Source organism: Acipenser ruthenus, chromosome 13, assembly GCF_902713425.1.
Source record: "Acipenser ruthenus chromosome 13, fAciRut3.2 maternal haplotype, whole genome shotgun sequence".
In the NCBI taxonomy this organism is placed as follows: Eukaryota; Metazoa; Chordata; class Actinopteri; order Acipenseriformes; family Acipenseridae; genus Acipenser; species Acipenser ruthenus.
Genome location: NC_081201.1, coordinates 27,287,387 through 27,307,724, shown reverse-complemented (window position 1 = coordinate 27,307,724; position 20,338 = coordinate 27,287,387). Strand labels below are relative to the sequence as shown.

At 38.3% G+C, this 20,338-nt stretch overlaps 2 protein-coding genes across 3 annotated transcripts; one reads left to right on the top strand and one right to left on the bottom strand.

The window, feature by feature from the left end:
* Positions 1 to 3,897: 3,897 nt before the first annotated feature.
* Positions 3,898 to 13,813, bottom strand: LOC117417781 (5-hydroxytryptamine receptor 7-like). The gene is made up of 2 exons (XM_034030077.3): positions 13,046 to 13,813; positions 3,898 to 7,771 (listed from the first exon to the last, which is right to left on the bottom strand). The coding sequence occupies exons 1-2, from the start codon at positions 13,573 to 13,575 to the stop codon at positions 7,018 to 7,020; spliced, it is 1,284 nt and encodes a 427-aa protein (XP_033885968.1). The 5' UTR covers positions 13,576 to 13,813; the 3' UTR covers positions 3,898 to 7,017.
* A 1,624-nt stretch (positions 13,814 to 15,437) lies between these two features.
* Positions 15,438 to 18,939, top strand: zgc:65997 (uncharacterized protein LOC794398 homolog). 2 transcript variants are annotated; one of them, XM_034030701.2, is made up of 3 exons: positions 15,438 to 16,056; positions 16,909 to 17,122; positions 18,099 to 18,939. In XM_034030701.2, exons 1-3 carry the CDS (start codon positions 15,733 to 15,735, stop codon positions 18,383 to 18,385), a joined length of 825 nt encoding a protein of 274 aa, XP_033886592.1. In that variant the 5' UTR covers positions 15,438 to 15,732; the 3' UTR covers positions 18,386 to 18,939. The 2 variants fall into 2 exon arrangements, with proteins under 2 accessions (XP_033886592.1, XP_033886593.1); XM_034030702.2 differs by having other exon boundaries at positions 15,453 to 16,056; positions 16,909 to 17,086.
* The last annotated feature ends 1,399 nt before the right edge of the window (positions 18,940 to 20,338 follow it).

The window sequence follows — 20,338 nt, the reverse complement described above, 5'->3', positions numbered from 1 at the left end:
CAATGATCCTGTCTTGAACTTAATGGGGAGTATTAGTGATGGAAGTGATAGAAGCAGGTAATATACATAGAAATGCATTTAAATTTGTATTTTACTGTGCAAGCAACTTCACAGTTACAGTACTTAACACTCAACATGTAATGCTGTACCCAGGGCTCCCATAAGAAGTTTTACAATCATGAATGCATTTTTTATCAGTTCATACTAAATAAAACCTCTTTAAAAGCAATGAGCAATTAATATTTGATCCCTTTTGAATATGTAAAGCTCCAATGTACTGTATCCGCAACTTGCCTAGATAGTTCTTACCCAGGTTAGAATGTCCATGCAGTTTTTATTATACAGAGAGCTAACATTTGAAAACTACAGACATGTGGCATATCTAGCCTTTATAGGTAACTCTGTCATTTGAATCATGAAAAGAAAGGCCCTTTCTTGCCTATAAGTCTCTGCTGTATTTTGCTTTTGTCTTTGCTAGTCAAAGGTGGTAGTCTACAGATTAGTTATTATTGAGACTGTTCATACTGAAAAAGCTTTTCCAGTATATCCATTTTTATCATATATATAATAGTTAGCATCAACAAAACACATAGATACTGCGAGGTACCTGCTAGTGAATTAACTGGTAGCCAGTCAATGGGTAATTCATGTTATAATTTACCACTTATTAATATTACTTCATGCAACAAAAATACAGTGGCATGAGATTGGGAAAAATTATTACTATTGCCCAACATCTCAAGGTTACGGTGTGGAGGTATAGTGTAATATGGAATGATGTACTGTATTGTAGGATGTTGGATCAGATTTGTGATTGGAATGTCACCTCTTCTTGCCCAGATGAAAGTTTTACTGGAAAAACTGTAATAACTTCACTATAAAATACAGATACAATTATCTTCTTCACTATGCACTACCACTGTTTTATGTAAACATTACCATTTGGCTCATACTTCTTTTCATAAATTACACAGTTTAATCAAAGTCATGCGGGATAGCTGAAAACCACAGATAAGAACCACAATGCAGACAATTCTTTACTACCTTTGAATTTGCATAGAAATAAATTCATACAACAAAGGTAGTTATTTGCATTGCTGCAGAAATGGAAAGAGGAGATCTGCATGGCTGCTTATGGTGGATTCAGCCCCTTTTTATATAAGGCAGCCTTCCTATCTAAATCAACAGCCCTGTCCTCTAATTCACAGCCTTTATTCAAATGACCACTTGACAAACTGGTTGTTCTGTCTTTTTTTGTTAAAGTTACCCTTTTGTTTAGTGAATTATTATTATTATTATTTGTTTATTTAGCAGATGCCTTTATCCAAAGCGACTTACAGAGACTACGGAGTGTAAACTATGCATCAGCTGCACAGTCACTTACAACATCTGACCCGAAAGACGGAGCACAAGGAGGTTAAGTGACTTGTTCAGGGTCATGCAATGAGTCAGTAAGTGAGCCAGGATTTCAACCGGGGACCTCCTGGTTACTAGCCCTTGTCTTTAGCCACTGGACCACACAGTGGAGAAGGTTCTACAGTGCTATGATTTTTGCTTTTAGAAAGAAAAGTTATTTGTGATGAAAAATGATCAATGAGAGATTGAAGACCCGGGCAGTGATCCTACTCATTGTGATCCACCAGTGGTTAAGTTAAAGAAGACAAGCTGAAGCGATGTCATGTTTTGATTGCCCGTCGAAAACTCTACTCAACTAGCTAGGGGGACTTTATTAAATATTATTTGCATTATTTAAGTAATTTCACTTTAGAACCCCCTCACATGTAGTAAAACTATTTGAATTGAACACTATGTAACACTGAATAACTGTGTTCATAATCCTTCATACCACTTTGAAATCCAGCATATTTTCTATTCCAGCAAAAAAATGTAATAATAATAATAATAATAATAATAATAATAATCTTTCTGAAAAGTCCCATCATACACTGTAGTTGATCTTGTGAAGTGAGGTGGGAAGCATATCCCAGTGGCACATTGCTTCAGGCAGCTAATATTCTCCCTGGTTAGAAAATTGTTAGCCCAAAAATGTATGGAAGTCAAATTTATTCAATTTTTCTTTTAACGCCAGTCATTTTATTTATTTTAAAACTTTATATTGGTGTAAATTTTCCTTTTTTCCTTTTTTGGATGAATAGAGTTAGTACAACTAATTGGTCATTTATTTCTCATTGTTTTCCCAACTTTCGATTCACTGCTTTCACACCAATGACATTCAGAGTATAGCAAAACCGTATTTACTTCTAAAAAACTCTCACAATTTCTAATGGTTGTACTACATAGGATTTCTGAAGGCATACAACAGTGAACAACAATGTGTATTTAGAAGCCTGTCATTATAATTTCAATACATATGTAATTAGAGTCAGTTCAGCTGTCATAATAACCCTAGTGGGAGCTATATATTTGTGCCTCACCCACATAAGTCTAATTTAAGATCCTCTTCAGCGGAGGGTCCTTTGAGTTCGGAACAACATGATCCAGCACTCACAGCTGACAAGCGATGCTTCTACACTGCTGTCTAAAAACATTTATATAACATGAAACATGTTATATAAAAATCACCTGCAGTGGAGATTAAAAAAATGTTTAGCACATAATAACATGTTGCCAGTGTTACCATTGGGATCATAACGGTCTGCCTCCTTATTAAAAAGCTTATTTGCTTTTGAGTTTAGTATTTTTGTATTATTAGTTTTTAGTACAATTCATTACACAATTACAGTAACATCATTCAACATCTTTATTAATTCCTATTGTGTTAGTTAAATATTAATGAATAATCTTCTATCTGTTCCAGATCATTAGAATTAGTATCCTTTTATTTCAGTCACACCTTCAGAACACTCAGTCAGAATTCCCCAGTGGAACTACAAGAAGTTTTGTTTTTTTGTGTTTAATCCTAGTGTTTCTTCTTCATGTTGCTTAAAAGACTGCATGGTTCGGAATGTGATGGACCATCTAGAAATGGTCAACATAAGCACACTCTCCATTTGAAATTACTACATACTGTATATAGAAATGGGATTAATTCATTAAAATGCAAAAGCATCTCTGTATAATTGGTCATTTGCACTTATTGCCTTTTATCTTCTCAGATAAGTTTAGCTATTTTTAAAGGAAATCTATTTTACATTTTCTAATTTTAATTTTTAACGTTCAAATTTAGATTTTAAAGGAGAGTAAAAACTTTCACTCACTTACATCCATATATAAACTATTATTTTTTGTGTTAAAGATGTTTCCCTGTTTTTTTTATATAAAAGTTTTTCTTCCAAGTAATTACTATTGTCCTACCATTGGAATTAAGTGTATGTGTAGCAGACAAAGGGATTTGGTACCAGGAAGCTGCACCAAATTTTATTTGGTTGTTTATAAAACATCTGCATAATATAAATGAAAGTATAAGATACAGGCAAAGTACAAAAAAAATCTTCAACAGAATAGCGGGACCAGTGAATCTATTACTATTGCTATTGAGGAAGATGTGATTATTCTGTTTATAATTATTAGTAGTAGTACAGTAGAAGTAATGATTTATAAGACACCTATTATAGTAACTGAAAATTGTATTGAAATTGCAGTGTATTCCTTTGTTAATATGTAGATGTTTATAAAGTGTGGCCAATAATATATTTAGCATTTTTGGACCACCAGATAAAACTGTATTAATGTGTAAACAAGGTCAAATAAATTGCAATAAACTGCACGGCTGCTTATAAAATACAGGGTGGAGATCATTGTTTTTTTTTTATACTTTCAGTTTAATCACAATGTGTTTTCAATCCAGGACAACAGGGGCTTAGTTGGAAAGCCATTGTAACAGCTGATAAGAATGCAAATGCTACCTTCAATGCCAGATTTAAAGCAACAGTCCCCATGGCCTTATGTAAATTCCAAATTAGAGCCATCATAGATAGACAGGTGTCTGCATAAGATTTGAATGTTCTTAAAGGCTTCTGCAAAAGTATAACCATCATACATGAATAATTTGTGACTCATAGATGGAGAGAGAAAGCCAAGGAGAGAACCTTCAAACCCCTAGATTCTGATACCGTGTGCTCAAGTTTAATCATAAATGGATAAGTGTTTTTTTAAATGTAAAAATGTAAGTGTGACATACAGAGAGACATACACAACAGCCTCCATATACACAGATACATTATATAAAATAAAGCTAAATACAGCACACTTGCTGTCATCGGTCAGTTGACTCATGATATAGTGCCAGGCATTGGTCTTATTTCCAGTATCACTGCATATGTTAAACATCGTGTCTCATTGGATGGGCCGAGAATCACAGGGCAGATAAATCATTTCTTAACAGGGGCCTGTTATTTTTTCTTTTTTCTTTTATTTATTTGTTTATTTTGACAGGCATGAAACAGTCACACTTTACACAGTTTAAACTTTTTTTGGCAAACAATTGGACATTAATCATTAATCTTGTAAAAAAAGACTCTAAGGAGTTCCCAGTATTGATTTCACACTGACCATTTGTTACCAATTCTGTAGCGGTAATTTAGTTGTAATTGGCAACTCATGAACACAAATGTAGCTTTTCCTCACAAATGGTCTAATATTTAAAGTTTTTGTTCAACTGTAACATTCGTTTAAAGTTTGTTTTAAAATGTACTTATTTTCCCATTAAAATACATTATTTTGTTACTGCCATATGTATTTATTCGATATTACAGTATTTGTGCCTACTTTTATTTTGTCCACACTACACTACACAAGCAAGGATTAGTGAAATACATAAACACATTGTATGTAACGTATTAGAAAAGTGGAGAAATGAAATCCATTGTAGCTTTTGTTCACGCCTCCGTGTCTGTTATTTCCACTTTGATGTTGGGCTCTTCACAGTAACAAAGTAACATCCACATAGCAAGCTCAATGCACTGTCTATGTGTAGAGAGCACCATTTTCAACAGCTATAATATGTATTATATTTCACCTGTTCCTCTCCTTGTATACAGGTTCAAATTATTCAATTACTATATTCAGCTTAACTGGAATAAGCCTCTAAAAGGTGTTAAAGAACAAGGACCTCTCAGTAGTCAATCCATTGTCATGATCAGTTGAGGAACAGTCACTTGAGAGACTCCTTGAGGTGCAATGGAATCAGGGAGTCTCTGCAGAGGATGCTTGATCATCACATTTTAAGGCATATTTTCAAAGCGTTTATTCACAAGGAAATTTCACATTCATTTTACAAAATGAGAAACAACAACTTGTCAGGGCTTAAGAGACCTTGGGCCTTATTTAGCAACAAAGTTCACCCTGATTTTTCTTAAAGGATTACAGCAATTTTAATAAAACTAGCAAGAAACACTTACAATAGTTTCTTCTTCTTCTTCTTCTTCTTCTTCTTCTTCTTCTTCTTCTTCTTCTTCTTCTTCTTTGTTGTATTATATTTAAACTGTTGTATTCCCTTCAGAAGAAATGAGGGCCAACTTGAGTTTTATTACTTAGCTGTTTAGTGCTACAGTAGTAATTAACATGTGTTTTTTCCCCCCACTATGCAAATACTCCTGTGAGTCGGCACCAAAAATTTGATGATTCTAACAAGAGGTACAAGAGGTTTTGAATACTGTTTATAATACCATATTGAAGTTTTGCCTTTAATGTATTGAGGCATGTGATCTACTGCTGGTTAATGTAGAAATAAATTCTGTCAACCAGGTCAAGAACAAATGAAAATCCTGATCTTAAATAAACAATTTACTTCAGGAGTAGCCAAGGTGGCCCCTCCAACCATGTTCTAAATGCATTAATTGAACCAATTAAACCTCCATCTAGACCCTGAAGTAGGTAGTTCTATCATTGTACTGTGATTGGACACCCCTGATTTACATGTTTGATATTTGAAAGTTTCTGAACCACGTTTATCAAACTGCGAACACAGGGTGTGGAGAACTACATTCCTCTACTGTAATTTTGTAGGTTTATGTCATGCTTAATTTAATGTTCACCACAAGACATGCAAGCCAGAAAACATCACAACAGTTTTACACGCAAAGGGTAACCTTTAACCTGGCAGAGCAACTTCACGTATGGTTTGTGAGACATGGTTTGGAAACTCTCTATGATAAAGCAAATGAAAAAAGGATGTAACTTCTACACTATAGCAGGTAAAGATTTTGTTCTAGACATAACAATGCTCACTTAAATGTGTATAATTCATCAAATACAGGTAACAGTTAACATTTTCAGCATTAAATAATAAGACTTTTCTCATGTGTAACAATGTTCGTTTATACAAATCAGTGTATGCTGGTTATGAACTAGTAAGTACTGTATGTGCAATTTACAATACAACATGATTTATACATAAAAAATAATAGTAATATGCAATTTTATTTTTTATTATATTTTTCTTACCTGAGTTAAGACACTTCACAATTTATTGTGTGGCTTACTTTATTGTATTTTACCCAGGAGTAAACTCCACAACATTTAATACCAACTCAGCATTTATTTAATGTATTTTTTCAATACTGTTTTAACACTGGCCTAAGGCCATGCTTTGCAATAATTACATATCCTGTACTGGTTTGCTTTATTTAGTGCTATAAATGCATTAAAAAATGTTGTGAAGTCAGAAAGTAAATTAAATGAAAACTGTGTTAGCCTCAAAGGTATATTTTAAGCATCTATTTTTAGCATTAGCAATGCTGCTATCTTGCACTGGTAGGAAGGCTGTAACATATAAAGTAATAAGGTACCGGGGACAAAGAGGTAAGTGTATGGATTTAACTTTCCTCTTTAAATTAACAGCTTGATTACATTTTTTTTTGTGACACCAAGTGCTAAGCAAAATTAATTTTAGAATGATAAAACCCCACGTTAACATAATACACCTTAAAGGACAGGCTAACTGAGCCACAATATTCATATTTTCTGAACACCCCAAGCATGTATATAAAATGTAATAAAGGAAAGGGGTACAGTATATAACCAAGTTACAGACAGTGTTCCCTCAAAGCAGTGCTGCTAGAGTACAAGTTCTGGTCTCTCTGCAAGCCTCAGAGCTTCGTGCATCCCTGCCGCTGACAGTTTGCGGTTGATGTTCCTGTATTTACACTGCAGCAGGTTCCGGTACGTGGTCCGCAGGTCCCGGTTGAAGAAGGCATATATAAAAGGGTTGATGAGGGAATTGGCATAGCCCAGCCACAATAATGTCCTCTCTACCCAGAGGGGGATGCAGCTACACTCGATACCGCAGATGAAGGGCCTTGCTGTGGACAGCAGAAAGAAAGGCAGCCAGCAAACTGTAAACGCCCCCACAACAATCCCCAGGGTGGTGGCTGCTTTTTGCTCCCTTTTGAAAATGGAGATGTTTTTTCTGTCGTGTTTGAGAAGCCGAGAAAAATGGGCGCACTCTTCCGACTCCTTGCGCAGTTTTATGGCTCCCGGGGCGGAGTCAATGTCGTCATTCTCTTCTGGCCGGGGGAAGCCAGAAAATGTGTGTTTAGCAGCACTCCTCTTGGCGGCTTTGTATATCTGGTAGTACATGATTAGCATCACCGACATGGGGATGTAAAACGCCACAGCGGTAGAGTAAATGGTGTAGCCAAAGTCTTGACTGATCAAACACACTTTGTCATCATTTACATTCTGAGCCCAGCCGAAGAGAGGAGGCAGAGTAATGGAGGCAGACAGGAGCCAAACACACAGGATCCTTTTGGCCATGCATCTTCCATTTTGTCTCACAGGGTACGTTAAAGGTTTAGTTATTCCAAGGTACCTGAAATGGTATGTAAAACAGAAGTTAAGTCCCCTTTTTAAATAAATGACCACATTACATTTAATAAGGTGCCTCAACAGACTTTAAATTACCAGTATTGTAACACTTGAATGTATTTGCTTGCGATTGTAAGTCGCCCTGGATAAGGGCGTCTGCTAAGAAATAAATAATAATAATAATAATAGTATGAGGGGGATCCCGAGTGGCGCATCTGGTAAAGGCACTCCGCGTGTTGTGCAGGATGCACCCTATAGCGTAGACTTCGCCAGTTCGAGTCCAGGCTATTCCAGTGCCAACTGTGGATGGGAGTTTCCAGGGGACAGTGCACAATTGGCTGAGTGCTGCCCGGGAGGAGGGGGGGGAGGGGGACTAAGTTGGCCAGCATGTCCTCGGCTCACAGCGCACCAGCAACCCCTGTAGTCTAGCCTGTAGTCTAGCCTGCGGGCTTGCCTGTAAGCTGCCCAGAGCTGCATTGTCCTCCGACGCTGTAGCTAAGGTGGCTGCATGGTGGGCCTGCAGTGTGAAAAAGAAGCGGTCGCTTTGGAGGACAGCGTGTATTCGTCTTCGCCCCTCCCGAGTCAGCAGGGGATGGTAGCGGTGAGCTGAGACTAAAAATAATTGGCTATTCCAAATTGGGAGAAAAAATGATAAAAACAATTGGTGACTACTAAATTTATAAAATAAAAAAATAAATAAATAAATAAAAATAACCAGTATATTTAAATTACTGGACCTCTAGTTCCCTGTTAAACGTGACAGATTCTGAGGCTGAAAGGCTTTTCTCTTCTGCTCTTCCAGGCTAAGGCCGTATTTTTTGTCATCTACTACTTCCACAAGAGCTCTTCTGCTCTAACAGCCCATAAGAGGACTTCAATTCAATTTTACATCAATTGCCAAAGGCAAAGGAATACACCCTAAATATCATTATAACTGAAGAGCTCTTCTGAAAAAGATATATGACAATGGAGTGAAAAAGCAGACACTACCATTCTTCCAGAAGAGGCAAAGCAGTGCACCCATGATAGGGAAGGCTCGGTACAGTACAATAAATTTAAGTTCTTCAGTGCCACAGTCTGACGTCACAGTCAATTGTTTTTGACTGGTTCAAGACAAATCTATATATTGGAAAAGCATATATGACATTTGTGAAATTATATATATAGATATATATATATATATATATATATATATATATATATATATATATATATATATACACAGTATATATACACAGTATATATATATATATATATATATATATATATATATATATATATATATATATATATATATATATATATATATATATAACCTCATGCTATATATACTGTATATATTTCTAGTATCATGATTCATGAAGGTTAGTGCAACATTTTATAATGCCCGGTGTAATTAAATATTTATTGTATTTCAATAGCTTGCACTTAAAAAAGGGTGTATTTCTGGACTAGGTATTGTGAATTATTAATATCACTAGAGGGCCCTGGTAGATGATTACCGAAATGGAATAATAGCGTTTGAAGATTGCAGTGTTACCCATACATGCATTATTTAAAATGAGAACTGTTTTTAAAATTTATATATATTATAGCAGGCTGCATGGTGGCGCGGTGGTTAGCACTGCTGCCTCACAGCTCCTGGGTTCAATTCCAGCCTCAGGGGTCCGGAGTTTGCACGTTCTCCCTGTGTTCATGTGGGTTTTCTCCAGGTCCCACAGTCCAAAGACATGCTGGCTAAGTGGATTGGCCTCTCTAAATTGCCACTTATTTGCCCTGCAATGGACTGCCTTCCCATCTAGAGTATAGCCCTGCCTTGCGCCCTGTGCCTGCTGGGTTCAGCTCCAGCTCAACGCGACCCTCTATAGGATTAAGCAGTTACAGATGATGGATGGATTATAGCGATCTACCTTAAACTGGTTCGTAGTGGAAAGAAATAAAACACCGGAGACAGTGTGCAGTTATAACTTCTATTTTTATTTATGAATCTTAATGCTCTTTCAGCGCTCTCTCTTACTCTTTTAATTATTGCCTTTAGTTCTCCTTCTGACTACTCACACTCACAACAACCAGCTGGAAGCACTGTGCCCATTTTTATATCTCCTGCTTTCCCCACCATGTCTCACACCATTGGACGGTTTTCTCCTGTGTCGATCACATGCTGGACCAGGTGAGTGCAGTCGATTTCTTTAGGCCTGTTATATCGGGTGGGGAGCCCTCGGAGGTGGGACTGATGGGGTGGCAGAGGTAGGATCCGCTATGTTTCCGTGGTGCAGGTCGAGTAGGGTCCCAACGCGCTGAAGGAAATGAAAGCCAAAGATGCAAGGGTCTTGTACAGTAGCCAACCAGACCTCATGGAATCTGCTGACTCCTCCATATTCCACTTTCAGCCATCCTCTCCCTTCTATCGGGGCCAGGTCGCCGGTAACCATTCTCAGTTTTACTGGGGTGGCGTGGACACGCTCCTTCCAGTCAGTCCGGGCCTTGTTTATCACATTGGGGCGGACAATCATGATGGACGACCTGGTATTGATGAGTGGTGTGCATGGTACTCGTTCGATGTGAACTGCTGCATTAAGGAAGGTTCCCTCTCTGGTCCGTCCCACCCCGACTGTCTAAGGGGGTTGGTACAGGGCCTGTCCCATTTCCCACCGGTTTGGGGGTGGGGGGGGGGGGGGTTGGCATAGCTGCATTAAGTTCTAAATGGCAGCAGTTAGCCATCAAGTGTCGGGCTGCCTGCATCTCCAGCATATCCTCTCCCATTGTCGGCTCCGGTCCAAGGGCACTGGCTCTCACTCTGGGGGTAGGGGTGTGCTCTGGTTCTCCCTCGTCAAGGTGGGTCTGATAGGCAAAGTGGTTTGGCCCATGGCATGGTGGGGACCCTAATTCCTGTAGCACAGCCTCAATAGTTAGCGCTTGGCTCACCGCTTACTTCAGAGTGCGGCTGTTGGCAAGATGGACTAGGTGGCTCGTTGATGTTGGCTGTAAACTGTGGAGGAAGGTATCGAGAGCGATGCAACGACTAAAGCTGTTGGGTTCATCGCTGTAAGCCCGTCTTGCTAAATGTACAATGTCAACAGCCAACGCCCCCAGTTTCTCCCTCAGTGCCCTCTTCCTTCGCTGGAGTTGGTCTTGAAGAGCGAGGTATGGTTCGCAGTCGTCGAACCGTCGCTTCATTGCTGCTAACAGCGCCCCATATTCGGTCCTCTGCTCCAAGCTCAGATCCAGTAAGATCTTGGATGCGGCTCCTTCTAGTGACTGGGCTAGGTAGATGGTTGTCTTGTTCCGCAGCTGATAGCTCAGACTGTACAATGAAGGCCTCCAGCTGTCCCGTGCTTCAGCCCTTACCGGGGGGGCGAGGGGGAGGGGTGATGTGGTTGTGCTGGGTGACGCTCAGGTAGCTCCAGGTGGATTCTCCATGGAAGAAGGGGGTGGCCTGGTTGCAGGGTTGACCACGTCGGTATCAGCGGTTGTGGGGGTCCGGGTTCCAAGTGGTGGTGGTCAGGGTGTCTGGATCTGCTGTCAGGTGGTCCTTCCCTTGCTGTCCTCCAGAATGCCCTGATAACCGGTGTTGCCTTCATAAGATAGTGCCCACTGTCTGCTCCCGAATGGGGCCTCGGGCTCTGGGTCTGCTCCCTCATGTGGAACTCATCTGGTGTCTTCCATGTTCTCCATTTAGATCCCACTTTACTTCTAACACTAGTATAGTGATCTGCCTTAAGCGGGTTCGTAGTGGCAAGAAATAAGAGACAGCGGAGACAGCGTGCAGTGAAAAACAGTTATAACTACTATTTTTATTTATGAATCTTAATGCTCTTTCAGCACTCTCTCTTACTCTTTTAATTATTGCCTTTAGTTCTCCTTCTGACTACTCACACTCACAACAACCAGCTGGAAGCACTGTGCACATTTTTATATTTCCCGCTTCCCCCCATGTCTCACATCATTAGTCCATTCAAAACACAATATGTAAATGAGCTCTGGTGATTGCTTCCTTCTCCCTATTTGCTAACCTGACGCTCCACTCTCATTCACACAAAAGTAAATAGCCCGAGCGAGCCAATCAAGCCGGCACCCATGTAAAGGAGAGAGAGAGGAGCAGCACAGACTCGCATTTTACAGTACAATCCCATCTCTCTCCCCAGTCGCTGATACAGTCCATGTTGCTCGTGTCTGGCTGCGGCTGCCCCAGGAAAACTATTATAGAAGACTCATTTAAAATAATTAATCAATCATTTTCACTATAAAACAGTATACTGTAGCAATTTCATAACATGAGAGAAAAGTTACAATGAATTACTTTTCCTTATTGTTTTATAATAACTACGAAAAAAAAAGATTACCTGTATCAAACATTTAGCATAAATTGCTATAGGGAATACAAAGTGCATATGGGGTCATATTTTCAAAAATACAGTATAGCAGAATTTAAGGTATGCAATGTACTAGGCAATTACTGTCTGTGTATGTTTCTTATGTTTTATGTTTCAAAACATACAGGTTTATTTGTGTAAAACCAGACTAAACGAGTTGAAAATATGTCCCATAGACATACGTGCATAAATTTAGTACAGTTTGGTTGATACGGTGTATTTACTAAACATGCATCGATTTAGTTTCTCGCTATACAAGAATTAAGATCCGGTACGGTACAGTAGAAGTATATATATATAATTTCAATAATTTAAAGAAAATAGGACTGAAGAAGTGCTAAAAGGATTATGTTACGGATATGTATCTGTCGCCTATTTACATGGCAGTGTATAAATTGGACAAAGAAGTCTAATCCAGTGGTTAAAGGGCTTGTAACCAGAAGGTCCCCGGTTTAAATCCCGGCTCAGCCACTGACTCATTGTGTGACCCTGAGCAAGTCACTTAACCTCCTTGTGCTCCGTCTTTCGGGTGAGACGTAATTGTAAGTGACTCTGCAGCTGATGCATAGTTCACACACCCGAGTCTCTGTAAGTCGCCTGCTAAATAAACAAATAATAATAATAATAATCTAATGTCTTCAGTTGTTATGTAGTTATATATTAAATGTGTCAATTCCCACATACTTAGCACTCTATTTTTTGTATTGTTGTAAAAGTGTGAAACAGTAGTTCTGGTACGCTTATGATATGTTAAGGAAATCTGTGGTATCTAGAAGCTAAGGTGCTTATATTATACACAATGATGTGGGAAATAAAAGTGCCGAAGAGTACATTAGGCATGAATGAAATGAAATGGAGTGTCAGTTTTATGTCTGATCACCCCGGGTGGTTTCCAGCATACTCACCTATCTATACTTATAACACACAGGGTCATGATTGAAGCTGTACAGCACATCACATCCATCGCTATAAAGACGTTACAGAAAACCTGTCCAAAGATCCACTGTCCACCAATAAGGTCCGTCACACTGACAAACGGCATTACAGCCACTGCTACCGAGAGGTCAGCCAGAGCCAGAGAAACAATTAGATAATTCGAAGGCTGTCTTAGTTTCTTTACAAAGCATACCGAAATAACTACCAAACAGTTTCCAGCAATAGTCAGTAAAGTGAGCATCGTAAGAATACCTCCAATAACTACTTTTTCCATGATTCCATAGTTCAGAATCTTCTCCCCACACTGAGTGTCGTTCTCTGTGAACAGACTGGAAGTTGGCAAGGAACTGGGAGTTGGCTCTTGTATTATTTTTAATAAATAATGTAAGTCCAGCGAGTCTGAAATCATTCTAGTGGTGCTGAGATCCCTCGGGTTTTCTTCTATCATGTAGGACCTGATGTTACTGTAAATAAAACTGCTGTTGGTGTCCATAACCATTTTGATCCCCGTTGTCCATGTGGCAACCCGGTGTTGTCAGCAAACTGTACAGTTATGCACCTGGTCCAATAATGCAGCATCGGATGCGTTCATCTCTTCACCCGGACCGTTCAGCAACAGTAACAGAAGTGGTGATTAAACAGGTATGGCAAAAGATTCAGCAATGAGTAATAATGGACAATAGGTCTCGCCTGTATAATCATTTTGAGTTACGAGTTTGCCCAAGTTCATGCTTCTTCTGTCCACTCTTCCCCAAAGAGAAGTGTTCTTCGTGAGTGAGCAAGGCTGGTTTTTATGTGTGATTAAGGGACACTTTCACTTTAAGAAAGACTAAAGACGTCATACCAATATGATGCTGTATTAAAATACAAAAAAAAAACAAAAAAAAAACAACGTCTTTAGGTGTGCATAGAAGGCATGTTTGTTGAACTAAACCTGCTTACGTGAAACAAGCAAAACGCATGACGTGCCATTGAGTTTAGTGAGTAAATCTAGGAACCATTTATCGTATAATGTGTTTTCCTTATTCCTTACTAGCATAACCGTTAAGTTAATGGTTTAATGAAAATATTGTTTTAATACAAATTAAAGCACTATGTAAAACAATCCGTTTCAGATAGACCATATGGGAATCTAAAAGTTTTAACTGATTTGGATGATGTGTTGTAAATATAAATACATCATTTCAAATGGAAGAAGGCAATGCCACAAGTAACATTGAAGCGGTGCGTTTTCTAGTAATTTTTTCCTTGTAGTTGACATGATTTGTAGGATTATATTTATTTGTATTTCCTTGGCACCAAAAATTTTTTGACAGTTCTAGTTCAGAAAATACCTTTTAATTAGTTGCTGATGGAAGTTGAGAAGACTCTAGGGTGGATAGTAAATGGATACCTTCTCACACACATCTGCTATCAATATCGACAACACATACCTCTAACTCAGTTTAAAGGAATGGTAAGCAAGACTATGATGACATCCCGTGGTTTAAAACATGCATATTCCATCATATGATCTTCCCTAAAATGCTGTGTGCTACACCATCATTATTTTCACTAAGGTTGAGATAAACTAGTCTATGGAATAAAAAGCCTTGTAATAAAAGGCTTTGCCTTGCCCAATTTGCAAAAGTTAATAAACTAATTGTATCACTAGGATTACCTTTGTCTTTTTGTTGAACTTTCAACATGTTTCCTGTTGCTAAGAGGATGTCCCCAAGAACAAGCTGCTTGCACCTCAGCCTAGCAACCTAAAGAAAATCGTATAACAGCACAGTGGACAGCGTCTTTAGATCAGACTGCACAGATGACGTTTATACTTCCATTAATTACGTTTTGCTGCCCTCTGGTGGTAAAATTAAATCAAGCTCATTCAATCACATTGATCTTTGTGAATTGAGATCTCATGAAAAGCGAGAAGAAATGGTACTTACTGGCTGCAGCCTGAATACTTCCTGAACACATTGTCATTCAGTGCTGGGCCGCAGCCCAAAGGAATATCCGCTAGAAAGTCTGTCCTGGGCCTCTCCAAAGCGAAGAGGTGGTGGTTGTTATGGCGATAGGGACTTATGTCTACTGAGGCATCCAAACGCATTTCATTTGTGACAAAATGGCATTCAAACGGCCCTCAAGATGAATGAAAGACTAGTGGCCCGCCGCGCTAGATTAGCACAAAGCAGTCAATAAGTATAGCATCAAACAGGAATGTCACTTTAAAATTGAGGCTGGTGTTTGTACTATGTACTATGACATTTCAGACGCGGTATTTGAAACTTGTGGATTTGGTATTTAAAAAATAAGAAAGAATGTTTAGTGTAGAATGACCCTCAGGGGCAAGATTGATGGTCAGCCTGGACGGCATGATCCAGCGCGAGCACTTTGCAAAGTGTTTAAATTGTTTTGGGTGATTCCTTGGTCGTTTCACGTGAATTGTTAAGAAAAGCCTCGTCCTCATTCGCTATGCTGTCATTTTAAAATGTGGTGCTTGTGTGCCACCTAGTGAAATCTTTGCTGTAATCGTCAGGAAATGATTTTTGGAGTTATACAACTTAGTTGTGTAATGTATACGTAACTACTATTTATCGCATTCAGAGGGCAGTGCAGAACATCGCCATTGACATTCTCGTGCTTGTATGTACTTACACAAGCATTGCTTATCATGGCAGCTGTAGTTTTAGTACAAGGTGCCAGCAGAGGGCTTGGACTGGAGTTTTGCAAACACATTTTGTCAAAGAAAAGCGAGGCAGTGATTATCGCAACATGCAGAAATCCGGAGAAGGCACTGCAGTTGAAAGATTTAGGAGTAAGGTATCCAGAAAAGGTCACAATCCTGAAGGTGGATGTGACCCGAGAAAATGAAATTAAGCAAGCCTCAGAAATAGTTAAAAGCAAATTTGGAAAAATAGACCTTTTAATTAATTCGTCCGCTATGTTGCATCCTTCGGGGAAGGGTGAAACTAGCCTCCGGGATGTATCGTCTGAGGTAAGAGTACTGTATTGAAAATTACTATCGTACGCTATAGTATTGTTAAACTGTGTTAAGGATACCCTGCTACCTTGTGCAATTACAAAGGTACGCCAAGTAAGAAGTGCATTTTGGTGCAAGGTTTGAAATATAATATAAAAAATGATAAGAACATAGATGTTTCATAATAAGCCCTGCATATACAGATGTGCTCCTAAAGTCCAGTATAAAGAAGTTAAAGTTTGAGCAATGTATCCTTGGTGATGCTACTGATTTGAACAGAGAACCTTGTACATTTAAATCAGAAAACTAATAGGGTTTTACAATTTATATATTTTTGCTTACAGCATACTCTATTTTCACAATCAAATGTGTGCACATAGCCTAATAATCCAAATTCCAACTGTACCCAAGCATACCCAACATTTTAAAACCTGTGTTGATTTGTGGTTGATTTGTTTATCCAAAGCAACTTACAGAGACTAGGGTGTGTGAATTATGCATCAGCTGCAGAGTCACTTACAACAACATCTCACCTGAAAGACAGAGCACAAGGAGGTTAAGTGACTTGCTGTGGGTCACACAATGAGTGGCTGAGCCGGAATTTGAACTGGGACTGTCTGTTTACAAGCCCTTTTCTTTAACCACTGGACCGCACAGCCTCCTATTATTTGGGATGCCTGAACAGCCATCTACAATTGTATGCATAATATTTTAATAGCCAAGCCCTGCATGTCCCAAATGTATCTATTTTGTAGGAATGGCAGGGTGGCATTTATTCCAATTTTACCTTATAACAGGTTTCGGTCTGACACTGATTCTGTTTATATATTAAACATATTAACTGGCTCTTCTATTTATCTCTCTTAGGGTCTTGTTGCCACCCTGACTACTAACACAGTTGGACCTCTGGTGATGGCAAAACATTTTAGCCCTTTGTTGATGAAGGGAAGTGGCGCGTTTGGACAACAGACAGCTGATGAATCCAAGCACCACAGTGGCATTCTAGTCAACATGACTGCTAAAGTTGGGTCTATTGGAGACAACCGTAAGTGTTTCAAATCTCTATGGAAGAATAAAACTGGTAAGATCTTATATTGTAACTTCACAGAATTGTTCTGTCTCTTGTCTGTATAGTATCCACTTAATTATTCTCACTGACATATTTTTTCCAACTTCACTAAGTTCTACTTATCCTCACCTCTGCATACGTGACTAGAGTACGTAATGGTAATTGACCTACAGTATCCATACCTACATACTATAGGGTAATGTCTGCTACGTGCAAGACCACCACACACTAATTTCCTCTCTTGATGGGACCATTAAAATGGTTGTAACTAACAGTATACTCTCAAATCGAATCTGGCACACAATTTTATTAACTATATAGGTCTCAAATGTGCAGTTTATGTAGATCTAAAAATGTACAATTCAGAGCAAAATTGAGAGTAGATTGTCTTGTGGTTCTATTTAGTGTTTTAGGCTGTGAGGGTTTGACCGCACTGGACAAAGGCAGAGTGCAGAAACACTGGGGCAGGAATCAAAGGATGTAGTTCAAGCACTGGTTTGCACACTTTTATTAAATTAAATAAAAAACAAAATACTTTTAACCATACAAAAACAAAAGTTGCCTAACAGGCTTCTTACAAAATAGCTCTATGTAGCAGCCCAGGAGAGCACACAGGTAGCCAGCCTCTCCCTGGAGTCCTGTAACTGCAGCATAAAGGGCAAGGCTAAATTGACAATCAATTAAGCAATTGAGCTTGACCAGCTGCGTTCACATAAAAATTTGAGATCATTAAGGCTTAGCTTTTTAAGTTTTTCCAGAGACATTTATACAGCAATAAATGTAACACAAAATAAAATCATAAAAATAAACACTATTTAAAAGAGAGGGTTTTTCACCCCACAATTTTCAGGGCCACTGTTTTAAAATAATATAAACATCTACCCAAATCCCCCTAACCATTCATTATATTTGCCAGATTCCGATTGGAGCACACAAGGCCTCCTCTCTGTTGTGGAATGAGTTACTAATGTTGCTGTCATATTTCTAGGGTTGGGAGGATGGTACAGTTACAGAATGTCCAAGGCAGCACTGAACATGGCTACCAGAAACCTCAGCTTTGAGCTTGGCAGAGGAAGGCCAAAGGTTGTGTGTGTGTCACTGCATCCAGGAACTGTGGACACAGACCTGTCCAGGCCTTATCACAAAAATGTTCCCAAAGATAAACTTTTTACTACTGAGCGTTCAGTACAGTACTTAATGAACCTTATAGACAATCTTAGTGTGGATAAAACTGGAAAGTGTTTTGCTTGGGATGGCTCAGAAGTACCTTGGTAAATTAACCTTGTTTAATACCCATCTTGAACTATTGTAAATGTGATATTAATTGGCTTTAAGGTAGTGGTAGTTTTTTGCAGCAGCTACAGTGTAATGTCAGTAGAATGTATTCATAAATGTTGCTAAATGCTTTGTTCTGTCTTTTTCATGTCATTATTTCTTTAAACAGATTTTATGTGTAATATCAACAGTGGTTATATGACCATAAGCTACCATTCACTTCACAGCATTATTTTAAAGATATATAATAGATGGACTTTAGTGAGGTACAGGAAAATAATTCCATCTCTGGTTTCTGTGACGTCATAAACTACAAGACAGAAGGTCGAGTAATTTATAAACTGTCTCAGAAACCCGAGATGGAATTGTTTTCCTGTAACTCACTGAAGAGGCCCATCTACAGTTTTTTGTAATGCATAGATACCCTTGTGATGCTAATATTAAAGAAGACTTGGTTCAGCAAGTCAATTTTCTCTGAGATGCAAATGTACCAGCATTACATCATGTTTTTAAATGTATTCTTGTTTTGTTGATCATAAATGAATATTTCTGTACTGAGGGTGTTGTCGAGTGATTGAAAACTAGACATTTTGTGTTTGAATTGAAAGTGACCGTCTCGAGGAGTCGAATGGGTCAAAGTTCAAGTAGGGCCTATATTTTCCTCTAGAGGAATCATCACTTTTTGACGTCACTACTCTGGTATTATGCCTTTTTTTTCCTGAATGGCAGAGGATGCAAATATAGCCTTCATCCGTGTGTGTGTGTGTGTGTGTGTGTATATATATATATATATATATTAGCATTGGATGTTGTCACAGTTGTAGTTACCAAAACTGGCCATGTAGGGGTGTCATGGGCTCACTTTATTTATCTTCATGCATCTATGTTGTTTAATGAAATAATGCAGAAACTGGAGAAAACGTCCAGTAAAATTGCCTTTTGTCTCCAGTACAAATTTCATTCCAGAAGTAAACAGCATTGCTGTACTGTGTATAGTATCTGACTAAAGATAATAACGGCAAATAAACTAAACTGGGGATAAAAACTGCACTTTACCCATGCTTTAGTGTTAATGAATTGAACTATGACCTGTTTTTTTTTTATTATTATTATGTAACCCTCTGAATACAAGATAAATAACCAGTGCTCACCGCCAAATTCCAAAGTACACTGAAGGTAAATTAACTTTATCTATTCAAACATTGGCTGTTTAAAATCTCAGTTCAGATCAGATAATGTAAGTTTACTTGAAGACAGCATTTTTCAGGTCAGGATCACTATCTTTGTGAAGTTAATGGTGCAGTGGGAGATCGCTGTGAAGTAACTGTCATTGATTTGTATGGACAGGCATTATGTCATTTTGTACAGGACCTTTCATTTACTTAAAGCAGTAAAAACCAAAACACATTTTCTTACCTGTCCTTGGTTTGATAATACGTCTCTCATCATTTTTCCTGTTTTCCAGACTTCATTATCTATTGACAGTGAAGCCTATTTATCCACTGGAAATTCATTTGAGGTGCAAATGCATACACTAGGATGCAATCTGATCCAGCATAGGGACCCTGGTACTTTTTGAGGGTCCTAAAAATGTATAGTGTGGTGGCAAGATACATTGTTTCCAACTGAATCATTGTGAAGATTGAAGTCAAGAAAAATAAACAAGTGTGAAAAGTTACTTAGTAGTCATGATGATTACTTCATTAAAGTACTTTTCAAAGTGATCAACATTTTAGCACTTAGAAACTAGAGTGTGTTTTTTTTTCTGCCTGGTGGTGAAATATAAAATTTGACTTAGAGATAAAAGAGAACTGCAGATCATGAGCTCAGTAAACAGCTCAAAGTTATTGTGGCACTGCTCTTATTAAATATATTAACAACATAGAACATTTTATTCATATTTAACATTTCAAAACAGATCAAAAGTTGCTTTTTTTGTTCGTAGAAAATCTG

What these genes read in the sequence shown, in the direction of transcription:
- LOC117417781 (XM_034030077.3), bottom strand. Translation starts at nt 13,575, where the DNA reads ATGGTTATGGACACCAACAGCAGTTTTATTTACAGTAACATCAGGTCC. An exon ending in TGTGTTATAAGTATAGATAG is followed by an intron (nt 7,772 to 13,045) that starts GTGAGTATGCTG and finishes ATACCATTTCAG; the next exon opens with GTACCTTGGAATAACTAAAC.
- zgc:65997 (XM_034030701.2), top strand. Translation starts at nt 15,733, where the DNA reads ATGGCAGCTGTAGTTTTAGTACAAGGTGCCAGCAGAGGGCTTGGACTG. An exon ending in TCCGGGATGTATCGTCTGAG is followed by an intron (nt 16,057 to 16,908) that starts GTAAGAGTACTG and finishes TATCTCTCTTAG; the next exon opens with GGTCTTGTTGCCACCCTGAC. An exon ending in TCTATGGAAGAATAAAACTG is followed by an intron (nt 17,123 to 18,098) that starts GTAAGATCTTAT and finishes TCATATTTCTAG; the next exon opens with GGTTGGGAGGATGGTACAGT.